Source organism: Eschrichtius robustus, chromosome 1 (genome assembly GCF_028021215.1).
Source record: "Eschrichtius robustus isolate mEscRob2 chromosome 1, mEscRob2.pri, whole genome shotgun sequence".
NCBI classification, from domain to species: Eukaryota; Metazoa; Chordata; class Mammalia; order Artiodactyla; family Eschrichtiidae; genus Eschrichtius; species Eschrichtius robustus.
In genome coordinates, this window is record NC_090824.1 from 67,083,379 (window position 1) to 67,095,403 (window position 12,025).

Consider the following 12,025-nt stretch of genomic DNA (forward strand, 5'->3'; position numbering starts at 1 on the left):
CATTGTCTTTGAAACAATTAGTTCATCTCAGTTCTTGTACTGTCCTAAGTCTACTCTGCTTATCTTGAGTAATGATAAAATTGGAGTTCTCCCTTTCAGTGCCACTTGCTAAAAGAGTAATAAGGCATCTGTGATCAGGTTGCTTGAACTAAATTGGTTATGTTAGTTTAATTCTTTCTCTATAGATGCAAGTCCCCATTTTAGTATTTTAGTTACTGCCTCAAGGGTTTCACATATATCAAGCGGAGGTATTAATTTTTGCCTTCATAGGTTTCTGCTCCTAATACCTACCCTCTGTAATAAATTTTAATAAAACAGTGATGCCTAGTTAATTCTTATACTTCTATCAGATGCTGTAATGAGTGACGGTAATTTGGAAACCCGGCTTGGCTCCGCAGATGTAGCAGCCAGCCAGCATATGTTGGTATGTGCTTTACAAGAACTTGGAAATCTCATACACAGTCTCGGCACCACAGCTGCACCTTTGCTACAGGATTCACGTGCAGGTATCTATTGTCTGTGACTAGTCTGAATACTTTGTTTTCACTTTTACTTTAGGCAACTTTTCTCCAAGGAAGAAAAGCTCCCTCATATAGCTCATTTATTATAGATTCCACTATAGATTTATTAGAGTTGTTTTATGAAATAGATATAATCAAGATTTTTAAAAGTAATGTTTTTCTGTTTTTTTGCTTTTGCTTTTGTAACTAAAGATTGTTCTCTAGGTCTCTATCTCCAACCCCCTTTCTGGAGATATTTAAGATAACACGGAAAAATGGAGAAGTAAACCTGAACTCGTATCTCTCATCTGCAGTGAAAGTATTAGCTTCTGTATGGTATAAGTAATTTACTTCCTTAAAGGTCTTTTCAGGCATTCTCTTTTCTTTCTCTCTTTGAAAATTATTTAATCACTTTGAGAGATAATTCACATACCATAAAGTTCACCCTTTTAAAGCATACAATTCAGTGGTTTTCGTATACTCACAGAGTTGTGCAAACTCTACCACTATCTGATTGCAGAATGTTTTCATCACCCCAAGAAGTCCTACACCCATTAGCAGTCATTTCCCATTTCCCCTCCCCCCAGCCCTGATAACCACTAATCTATTTTCTGTCTCTATGAATTTGCCTATTCTGGACAAGATTTAATATAAATGGAATCCATACAGCATGTGGCCTTTTGTGTCTGGCTTATTTAATTACTTTTTAAAATCATCTTTAATGGCTTTTGTCCTTTGTGCTACACAATTCCTGCTGACTGAAGCTTACATTATATTTGGTTTGTAAGCTATTTATCCTAGGGCATATATTGTTTAAGTAGCAGTCGACATGAACTGTTAACATGTTTTGATGAAGGTATATGTTGAATTATAGCAAATGTAGACTTTTTTTCTTACTGGTAGTGGCACTTCACTGTCTGCATAGTGGCTTAGTAGCCCACTGGGGACCTAGTGAAGCCTTGATTTTCTTCAACATTTTGTTCTCAGGTTAAGAGAAATATGGTACATAGGGAGAATACTGATTATGTAGAGAAATGTGCCAGAAAGGATTTAAAAGAAAAGGAGGATAAATCAAGATGTGACATTCCTTCTCAAGATGTTTTTGTTATTTATTGATAATTTTTAATTCCTAGTACCAAATTAATGATCTCAAGATAAAGTAAGCAGAACATTGGCTTATTTAGGAAATAAAAATTTCCTTTGTCTCCTGACTTAATTTAAGCCAATTTTCATGAGATATATTGGTAGAAGTAACTCTTGGGTACAAAAAAATTATTTATAATTGTGTATCACTTAATTTTTTAAATTCTGATTTGGCTTTTGATAAAGATAATGTATTTCATATCCATGTGGTTGCTTACTCTGTTGACTGTTTGATGACTGAGTTTCATCTGTGTAGCTGAGTCGTCATTTGTTTATTCTGTCCTTCTAGGCATCCTTGACAATGTCACTTCAGTTACTCTTCATCCTAGCATTTCTGTTCGACTAGCAGCTGCCTGGTGTCTACACTGCATTGCTGTGGCACTACCTGCCTACCTAACACCTCTCTTAGACCGTTGCCTTGAGAGGCTTACTGTGCTTAAGTCTTCACCTGAAGCAGTGACTGGCTTTAGTTTTGCAGTGGCAGCTCTGCTGGGAGCAGTGAAACATTGTCCTTTAGGAATTCCTCACGGAAAGGGCAAGGTAATGATTTCATTCTTCGCATATGAGAGTGACATTTCAAGTTTTTCTTAAAAACATCATTGTCTTCTTGTGTGTCACCCAGTAAAGAACCATGCAGGACAAATTTCTGAGCTGTCAGCTATACTACTACTTAAGTGCTAAGTATCATCAACGTAATTACTGTGAAAAACGAAGGGATGGTTAAAAATTTCGTATCTACACTTAAAGAGCAGTTGCTTTCTCTGCTTTTTGTTAGAAATATCTCCGGTTAGTAACAGATATTGTTCCTGAAGGCTTTTTTTTTTTTTTTTCTTCCATATAGTCAGCTCTGCCATAGAAGTACATTTTAAAATTGCATTGTAAAGGACAAAGAGAGCTTCAAAAGACATCTTAAACTTCATTTAATAATTTTATAGTTAGTGGTATTCTTGGTGGTATTATTCTGGAATTAGTTTACATACCTAGTAAGATGAAGTAGATAATGAATGTTCTTAGGAACCAGGATTTTCCATATAAAAAAAAAAAGCTACTGTTGTAGAATCAAGAAAATTAAGTAAAAGGCCCATACGTTAAATTTAAATTGAAAATATTAGTATGAGCTTTTAATTTCCTTTCACTCTGTCCAGACATAAAAGCAATGACAACCCAGTAGCAGGGAACACCCCTAGTGCCCAGATTATGGCCCTAAATACCATCTCCAACCAAAAAGGAATTAGGGCCCCTTGGAGGAATGGCTGGTTCTAGATCCGGGGCAGGAAATGCACAGTGTAAGCCTGGAATATCTTGTCATGCCGGAAAGCAAGGAAGTCATCAGAGACTGTGTTCATTTTAAAAGGATGCAGGAGGGCTTCCCTGGTGGTGCAGTGGTTGAGAATCTGCCTGCCAATACAGGGGACACGGGTTCGAGCCCTGGTCTGGGAGGATCCCGCATGCCGCGGAGCGGCTGGGCCCGTGGGCCACAATTGCTGGGCCTGCACGTCTGGAGCCTGTGCTCTGCAGCGGGAGAGGCCGCGATGGTGAGAGGCCCGCGCACCGCGGTGAGGGGTGGCCCCCGCTTGCTGCGGCTGGAGAGGGCCCTCGCGCAGAAGCGAAGACGCAACACAGCCATAAATAAATAAATAAATAAATAAATAAATAAAATAAATAAATAAAAATTTAAAAAATAAAAATAAAAGGATGCAGGAGGTAACTTTAGACTCTCCCCCGACCAAAGATGGGATAATGTGTGCATCCAAAAAAATAATGATAACAATGGATAGAAACATAGTAAATATATAAAACATCACGAGCTCATAATGATGACAAATTGCTTTGCTACTGAAAAATAATAGCTTTTGAGTGTAACACTTTCAGAAAGATAAACCATACAGAACCTAGAAAGTAAATAACCCAGTTTTAATGTACAAAGAATTGTAAAGAGAACTAAAGAAATTTTGTTAATCAAATATAAAACACAAAATAGTCAAAGTGTGGTGTGGGAATTTTGTTTCTTTTTGAATAGGAATTGTCAGTTGTCAGAGAATATTGTTTGACAGTGAAAAGCCCTCATAATCTGGGCCTCGCACACATAAGAATTTTTTTAAAAATCACCATTGTTCCTTTCTTTTTTCTTGTCCCCCCACGTCATTATTAATGAATATTATGGTATATTCTCTGCAGTTTAGGGTTTGCAGACAAATACACCGTTACTTCAAAAATTCTTAAATTATCTTGAATATTGCCAATTCCTTTGGAATAAGGTGATCGGCAACTTCGGGAGGTGATGTTATTCAGTTAAATTTATTATTTAAGTTATATTCTAAACTAACACATCACATCTTGCTAATCAAAGAATTGCCATTGCGTGTATTAATTAAATTTAATGTCCTCACATCTTATTAATTTAGGCAGACAGGCTTGGTTTGTTTTGTCAAGTAGAGGCTGCAGGTAGTCCTAAGTTAGTAGTAAGTTGGTTGGTTGTTTAAAAATATGCTAGCCTTCCTCTTTAGCAAAGGTATGTGCCAACTCACAGTATTTGCTGCTCTTCTAGAGGTGACTGGTTACAGAGATGTTTTCTTAGACATGTTAGATGCCTGTCGGCATTTGTACTCTGTAAGCATGCATTATCCATAAAGGTGAAATATCTAGTTTTTCCTCTGTGTTGTTTTAGAGCTGTCTATTTCTTAGACTTTTAAAATATAACAGTTTAATTAATCTCCCTTTACTGTGAAGCTACTTCATTGTGCGATTATTGAGTACTTTTAACTGTGGTTATATAGTATATTGCCTCGGGAAAGACTGTTATCAGCCACTCAGGTATCAAAGTAGTATGCACAATTTTAAAAGGAGGGAGTCCTGTAATGAAACTTCCTCTGGTAATTACAGATCTATGAAGATGGTGGCTTAAAACTAAAAGTAAGTTCAAATTTTATACAGCGAAACTTGAACGGTTGTACAATGTTGTCACATATACTCCACAAAGAATTATAGGGTTGCTGTGTACAACCTAATATACCTATTGTATATCTATTATACAACCTATAATTTATCCTTGAAAAGTTACTTTTTTTAGTTTCATGTATGACATTGTCCTATGCTATAGTCTACGTGAATGACAATCTTTTATCATGGACATTTATTATGTGTAAGAGTTAATTTTTCAAGAGATTGTTATAATTAGTTGCTGTCATTTGTCCAGTAACCTATAAACTGATATACTTTTTTTTTCTTTTACCTTGTTCTTCTATATGTCAATAGATTATTATGACATTAGCAGAGGATTTGCTATGTTCTGCTGCTCAAAACAGTCGCCTTTCAGCTCAGCGCACACAAGCTGGATGGTTGTTGATTGCTGCCCTGATGACCTTAGGTAAGTCTTGTGGAGGGTTTACATAACTACAGACTGCTTGGTGTTTTCTGAGCGTAAATACTCTATGATTTGACAAGACTAACTTAATATATACCAGAATTTAAATATCCACATAAACGTTTTTCTCCTAGCAGTCACCTTAGGAAGCCATATACTTATTTACTCCAGTCCTCAGAATGTTTTCAGATGTCCTTATTTGAAATTCTCTTCAAGACCAATTTATGAGCCTTAAGTAGGATAAGCCAGTTTGATCAACTTTCACGCTTAACTCTGAATGAGTCTGGCTTTTCCCAAAATCATTCACATCTATCTTCAGAAAAAAAATTTTCTACAATATAAGGATAGGCAAGAGAACATGTGATAGCCCATGAATCCAATTCTGTAATTGTTCTGAGAATTGGTGACACTAATAAGGTAGTTACATTGACGGGGATAAGGCACGTTTAAATTATATTTATTAAAAATCAGTAATTATTTTATTATCATGACTATTATATTTACGTCCTGTAACTTTAAAACTCTGTTTTATTACTTTATTAAAGCTATACTTTTAAGTCTCTTTGTATAGTTGTGTGGTTTACTGCTAGGATATAAAACTAGATGGATTTGACCAATAAATCATTTTGATACCTCTGAAGTAATTTGATCTAAAAGGAGCTTAATTAAAATAAACAATCATAAATGAAGAGCCACTTTAAGTAATGTTTTTGAGATGATTAAAGAGATTTACTGGACTAGATCCGAGTTCAACCTATGGGCCATATCTGGCTTGCCATCTGTTTTATACAGCCTGTGAGCTAAGAATGGTTTTTATGTTTTTAATGGTTTAAAAACAAAAAGGATATTTTGTGATATATGAGAAATATATGAAAGTCAGTTTTCAGTGTGCATAAATAAACTTTTTATTAGAGCACACTATAATCATTTGTTTACATATTGTCTATAGCTTTTAGGCACTGCAGTGGCAGAATTGAGTAATTGCAGTAGAGACAGTATGGCTTTGAAAGCCAAAAATGTTTATTGCCTGGGCCTTAATAGAAAATGTTTGTTGGCCCCTGGCATAGATCATGATTTCACAATGTGATGGGAATAATGTGGTCAAGATTTTATTTGCTTTTGGCTAGGTGTTTCATGCCTGCTGTATTGATATTCTTGGTTAATTAAAGGGGAAAATAAACTACTTAATAAATGGCAATATTTTAATGAACAAAAGCTTTCAAAACAGGGTAATCCCATTGGAAGAAAACTACAAGAGATCCTTTCTCCTTTATAAAAGAGATTAGTATATCATGTTTTAATGCACACTCATATTCAACATACCAAAAAGGAATAAAAATTAAGTTGATGTTTTATTTAATTGCTGTTTTCTTGGGCTTTTTTTTCTTAATGCATTATTCTTTCACTTTATTATCAATTTTTAGAATGTGTTACTGGTTGCTAGTAATTTTCAAAGGGTATCAGTGAGGTTTTGCTTTTAGATATCTTTATAAACGCATAGATTTTTATATGTTTGTATGTTTCAATTGAATGCATTTTTTTTAACATCTTTATTGGAGTATAATTGCTTTACAATGTTATGTTAGTTTCTGCTGTATAACAAAGTGAATCAGCTATACGTATACATATATGTATATATCCCCATATCCCTTCCCTCTTGCGTCTCCCTCCCACCCTCCCTATCCCACCCCTCTAGGTGGTCACAGAGCGTGGAGCTGATCTCCCTGTGCTATCCAGCTGCTTCCCACTAGCTATCTATTTTACATTTTGTAGTGTATATATGTCAGTGCTACTCTCTCACTTCGTCCCAGCTTACCCTTCCCCCTCCCCGTGTCCTCAAGTCCATTTTCTATGTCTGCATCTTTATTCCTGTCCTGCCCCTGTGTTAGCATACTTTCTCTTTCTGACTTACTTCACTCTGTATGACAGACCCTAGGTCCATCCACCTCACTACAAATAACTCAATTTCGTTTCTTTTTATGGCTGAGTAATATTCCATTTTGTATATGTGCCACATCTTCTTTATCCAGTCATCTGTCGATGGACACTTAGGTTGTTTCCATGTCCTGGCTATTGTAAATAGTGCTGCAATGAACACTGTGGTACATGACTCTTTTTGAATTATGGTCTTCTCAGGGTATATGCCCAGTAGTGGGATTGCTGGGTCGTACGGTAGTTCTATCTTTAGTTTTTTAAGGACCCGCCATACTGTTCTCCATAGTGGCTGTATCAATTTACATTCCCACCAACAACATTGCAGTCATTATTCTTTGATCTTCAAATTGTTTCATCTTTAGTCATTGGGAGCCCCTAGTAGTTGGTTCATATGAACCTAGTGTTCTTTGATAACGTTTTTATTTTTGGCATGACAAGATGTCCCAGCTTTTACATCATAATTTCTGCCTTATAATGAGGGGCAGTTAGATACAAAATTCTAGAAATGACTTACTTCCAAGGAGTGGGATTTTAGGGAGAGGAGATCAGAGAGGACCCGGGTCAGAAGGCACCTAGGAGATTGGCATAGTTGTATATATTTAACTGTGATTAAAGTTATGTATATGTATTTTTTAAAAAATAATAATTTCTGCCTCAGCTTGCAACCAGTCATTTCTCCAAGGAGCTCTGATTATATTTTGTGGGAAATGGAATTTAGATGACAGTCTGAGTGCTTTATTAATTTTTGCCTGGCAGTTTTAACACCTGTTTTGCATTTTCAGCGTTTCCTTTACCATTTACAATTTTCATTATTATTTTTAGCAAATTCACTGTTCTGAACTAATGTACACTCATATAGACCACATTTAAGTCCATTCCTCAAATGTGAACTCCAACATTTTTAACCCTTTTTTGCTATACTTCCCAATTTATCTGATGCCACATACAACACCTTTGATTCACACGCAGGTATCTACAGTGTGTGTTTGGTTTTTGTTAGATCCAACATTATTCTTGGCGTTAATGAACTTACTCTTGTTTATTTTTTTAACTTTGTAATTACTACAAACATTTTTAGTAACTTAGTTTACATATGTTTCTGAAATAAATTATCTTGTTACCTCTCTGGGAAGTGATGCTACACTGTTCACTCCTGAGTTAGAGGGGTATCTTAAGGGTACAATGGCAAATATTTATGGAACTTTTGTCAACTGTGGGTATTCCCAGTGACTTCATACTTATTTTGTTTTTTTGGTATCTAACTAAATTTTGCATTCAGAATTTTCTCTATTCCCACAGCCCATTATATGAGTATGCCTGTGTGTGCATGTGAAACCTCTTACAGTCACTTATTCTTAATTGCCTTACTCCAGTTTCCTTATTTTATCCCAATTCTAGGATGTTTTTAGTACTACTTCATCAAAGAAAGTAGTGAGCAAGGAGTGAATTAGGTTTATTTTGCTGTAGGGATTAGCCTAGGGCCTCTTCCTAAAAAGCAAGTCAGGAGAAAAATGAAGAAATTATTTTGCTAATGTACTAAATTGCATGCTTAAAAAAAATGATTGGCTTGCTATTGCCCTTTCATTTTGCCATTATGCTCTCACCTCTTCATATGCAAATAAGACAAGTTTTGAATGATAACTACATAATGTCAGGTATATAAATGCTTATCATGGATGGAGCACTGTTTTATATAAACTCATATAAGCCTCAGAAACTGTCACATGAGGTAAATACTGTTGTTATCCCCATTTATAGGTAGGAAATTGAGGCACAAAAAGATTAAGTGACTTATCCAAGTTTAAACAGCTAGTAAGTGGATGGAGCCAGGATGTTAACCTAGGTGGTCTCCTTCAGAGCCCAGTACAGTTCTATGCTGTGCTGCCATACTGCAGAAGAAAAGCATGCAGTCAGCAGAACATGGGAATAAGAAGTAGGGAGTACTTACAGGAGAATTTTAAGATAACCCCAGAATTTTAAAGAATATTACTTGGGGAGAGAAGCTGTGCATTTGGGTTTTTATATGTCTTAGTTCTGTTTTCTTAACTGATAATGCTGCATGCTATCAAATACTTAAGTTAGCTCTCTGTATCCGTGGGTTCCAAATCCACGGATATAGAGGACAGATTGTACTATGCCACTTTATATAAGGGACTTAAGTATCCTTGGATTTTGGTATCTGGTGGGGTTGGGGGGGGGGTCCTAGAACCAATCCCCCACAGGTACCAAAGGACAACTATAAAAAGCTATCATTGTACAGTACATTTCCTTTCATTACTGGGTTTGTGTATTCAGTTCTAAATGTTGCTTTGAAATATTAAAAAAAAAAAGTTCCATTTAGACGTATCATATCTGATTTTTGGCCTGGAACAAAGTTGCTATCAAAAGTTAGAATTACTTTCAGAATACAATGTTATTTGTTACGAACAATAGTACCTTGCATTTACGTAGTACATTAGTTTTTCAGGCTACTTTAAAGTACACTCTGTTGTTTGGATCTGGACAGACCTTTGGAGGTAAGCAGTGCAGGTAGTTCTGGCTTCATTTTACGGTTAAAAGAAATTGAGGCTCAAAGAGGTCACAGCAGTAGTAGGAGAGAGCACACCAGAGCCCAGACTTGACTGTTAGTTCCTTGTTTTTCCTCTCTGTACTCTAGTGCCTTCAGATAGTCATTGATCAGTAGTACGTGCATTGGAACCAGAGGGACAAAGTAATCCAGCAGTAGTAGATTAAAATATGTTTACTTTAAGAGGCAAGGGTTTTAAAGAGTAACCACTTTGGGTTCTTTTACAAGTGACGAGTTGAATAAATTACAGGTCCTGCGTTTGTCAGTCATCACCTTGCTCGAGTTCTGCTGTTGTGGAAGTGTGTCTTTCCAGTGTCTCCGAAAGATCTAGAAACAGAAAAGAGCCGAGGAGATTCATTTACATGGCAGGTAACCTTGGAAGGACGAGCTGGTGCTCTCTGTGGTAGGTTGAGTTTAGTCTTTTCTCTCCTTTTCCTCTGGCTTTTTCTGTCCTTTAACTTTACATATACTTGTATGTTTTATTTAAGTTTGGGGGAAAAATCTGCTTCTGGGGGTTTTTTTATTGAACATAATTGATTAGTTGGTGATTATAACAGAAGTATGATGTAATAAACCAAATTTACATGTCCTTACCCTTAGGATGCGTGTTTTATTATAAAGCGATCAGTTGAGAAATGTTAAGATTGCTTTGTGTTAAGTAGGCATTCATTCCTCTTTTCAGAAAAACTAGGGTTGAATTTAATTAGCATTGACTAAGTATGGTTTCCATTTAGTTTTTTATATGTGAAAGTTATACCCTTCTACAACACATAGACCATTAAAAAATAGCATCCACCATGAAAATTTGAGCTTAAGGAGCCGTGGGTTCCCTGAAAAGACATGGAAGCACTGATTTTTTTTTTGAAGCACATTTTCTTAAAAACCATCTTTTTTAAGAGTAAAAATGCCATGAATAAACAAACAAAACCAAAATCAGTGCTTCCTTGAAACTGAATCTAACTTTTAAATATTCACTTTATTCTACATATGAAATAACTCCTTATAAAAACTTGTGTGTTTCAGGTAACATCTATAAAACCTAACATGCTAACTTAAAAGTCAGCCTGGTTCCTTAGAACTAGTGTAGAACTGGCAAACTTGAGGGTCTAAGCTGCTACTTCTGAGCTCAATGGCTGAGCAAAATCTCAGGAAAGCAACATTTTGTTAATTTGGTTGTTGGTCTCTTTTAGTAATTCTAGAAAGTTTGGGGGGTTTTTTGTTGTTGTTTTGTTTTGTTTTTTTTAGTTTGGTTGGAGGTAGAAGACACTAGCTTCCTTTTATTTTACTAGAGTTTCAAGAATTTTTTTGGTTTTAGCACGTTTCTTTATTCCTCTAACAAAAATACAAATGCTGTACCATAATTGAATGCTTTCTTCATGGTTCATTACACTCTGCTAAGTAAAAGTCTGTTCTATTTTTCAGCTATCAAGAGCTTTGTTTCCCACTGTGGTGATCTCCTTACTGAGGAAGTAATTCAGCATCTTCTTCCACCACTTCCTTGCGCTGTGGATTTGCTAACTCTGTAAGGATCCACTATTTAGACTTGATAAAAATTTTTAATAGCAATCAGTTACCCTCTAGTTATGTAATATCTTATTAAGTACCTTAATAATGCCAAGTTTCTGTGGTTGGTGAATGATTTTCCATTTGCAGAGGAAGGCAAACATTTAGTTATGTGATTTTTTTTTTTTTAGGCTAGGATCTTGAAAGAAAAGTACATATTAAAAAGGAAGGAAAGTTATTTGGTGGATAATGTATCTTCCATACAGTCAGATTTAACCAAGAAATTAAATATTAAGCCTGTTAACCTTTTCAGGTATGCATTTTATTGGTTTGTTAGTGCTATTCTGTGTTCTTAAGAACCAGATACTTGTTAACAGTTTCAGGTTTTTGTTGTTTATATTTTCATACATTTGACTTACATTTTTTAAAAATCCAATTTATGTCCTGGTCACTTATAATTTCCCAGTTAATAAAATGTACAGTTTAGAGAAAGTCTTTCCAAAAAGTATTTAATGATATAACATTTTATGTATACAGAAAAATACAGTTAAGATTATGGCTTATGAAGTGTCATAATAAAGTGAAAACCTGTGAATTCAGCGCAACTAGCACAGAGGTTAATGAAGGTTTGCTGTAAAGGGCCAGAGAGTAAATATTTTAGGCTTTTTGGCCCAGACAGTCTCTTTTGTACCTACTCAATTCCGTTGTAGCTTAAAAGCAATCATAGCTAATCTGTAAATGAATGAATGTGTTCTAGTAAAACTTTATTTACAGAAACAGGCAATGGGCCGGATTTAGCTATCCCTGGACAAGAACACTGATACTATTGAAGTTATATGTGTGCTCCTCTCTAATACCATTCTTTCTGCCTTAGTTTAGAGGTAATCACTACCCTGAGTTTTAGAGTTGTCATTCTCTTGCATTTTTAAAAAGTGTATCACATATACATGTTTCCCTAAACAGTACCTTGTTTAGTTTTGCTTGGTTTTGATCAGGCAAATGGTATCATACTGT

At 35.5% G+C, this 12,025-nt stretch overlaps 1 protein-coding gene across 6 annotated transcripts in view; it reads left to right on the top strand.

Moving 5' to 3' along the window:
* Positions 1 to 12,025, top strand: part of HEATR5A (HEAT repeat containing 5A) — a 112,222-nt gene that overhangs the window by 36,345 nt on the left and 63,852 nt on the right. For all 6 annotated transcript variants that reach the window (XM_068546480.1, XM_068546510.1, XM_068546528.1 and 3 more), the window contains exons 9-13: positions 351 to 506; positions 1,933 to 2,183; positions 4,899 to 5,010; positions 9,759 to 9,911; positions 10,931 to 11,030. In XM_068546480.1, the coding sequence (XP_068402581.1) occupies positions 351 to 506; positions 1,933 to 2,183; positions 4,899 to 5,010; positions 9,759 to 9,911; positions 10,931 to 11,030 (772 nt within the window). The remainder of the gene's footprint in view (positions 1 to 350; positions 507 to 1,932; positions 2,184 to 4,898; positions 5,011 to 9,758; positions 9,912 to 10,930; positions 11,031 to 12,025) is intronic.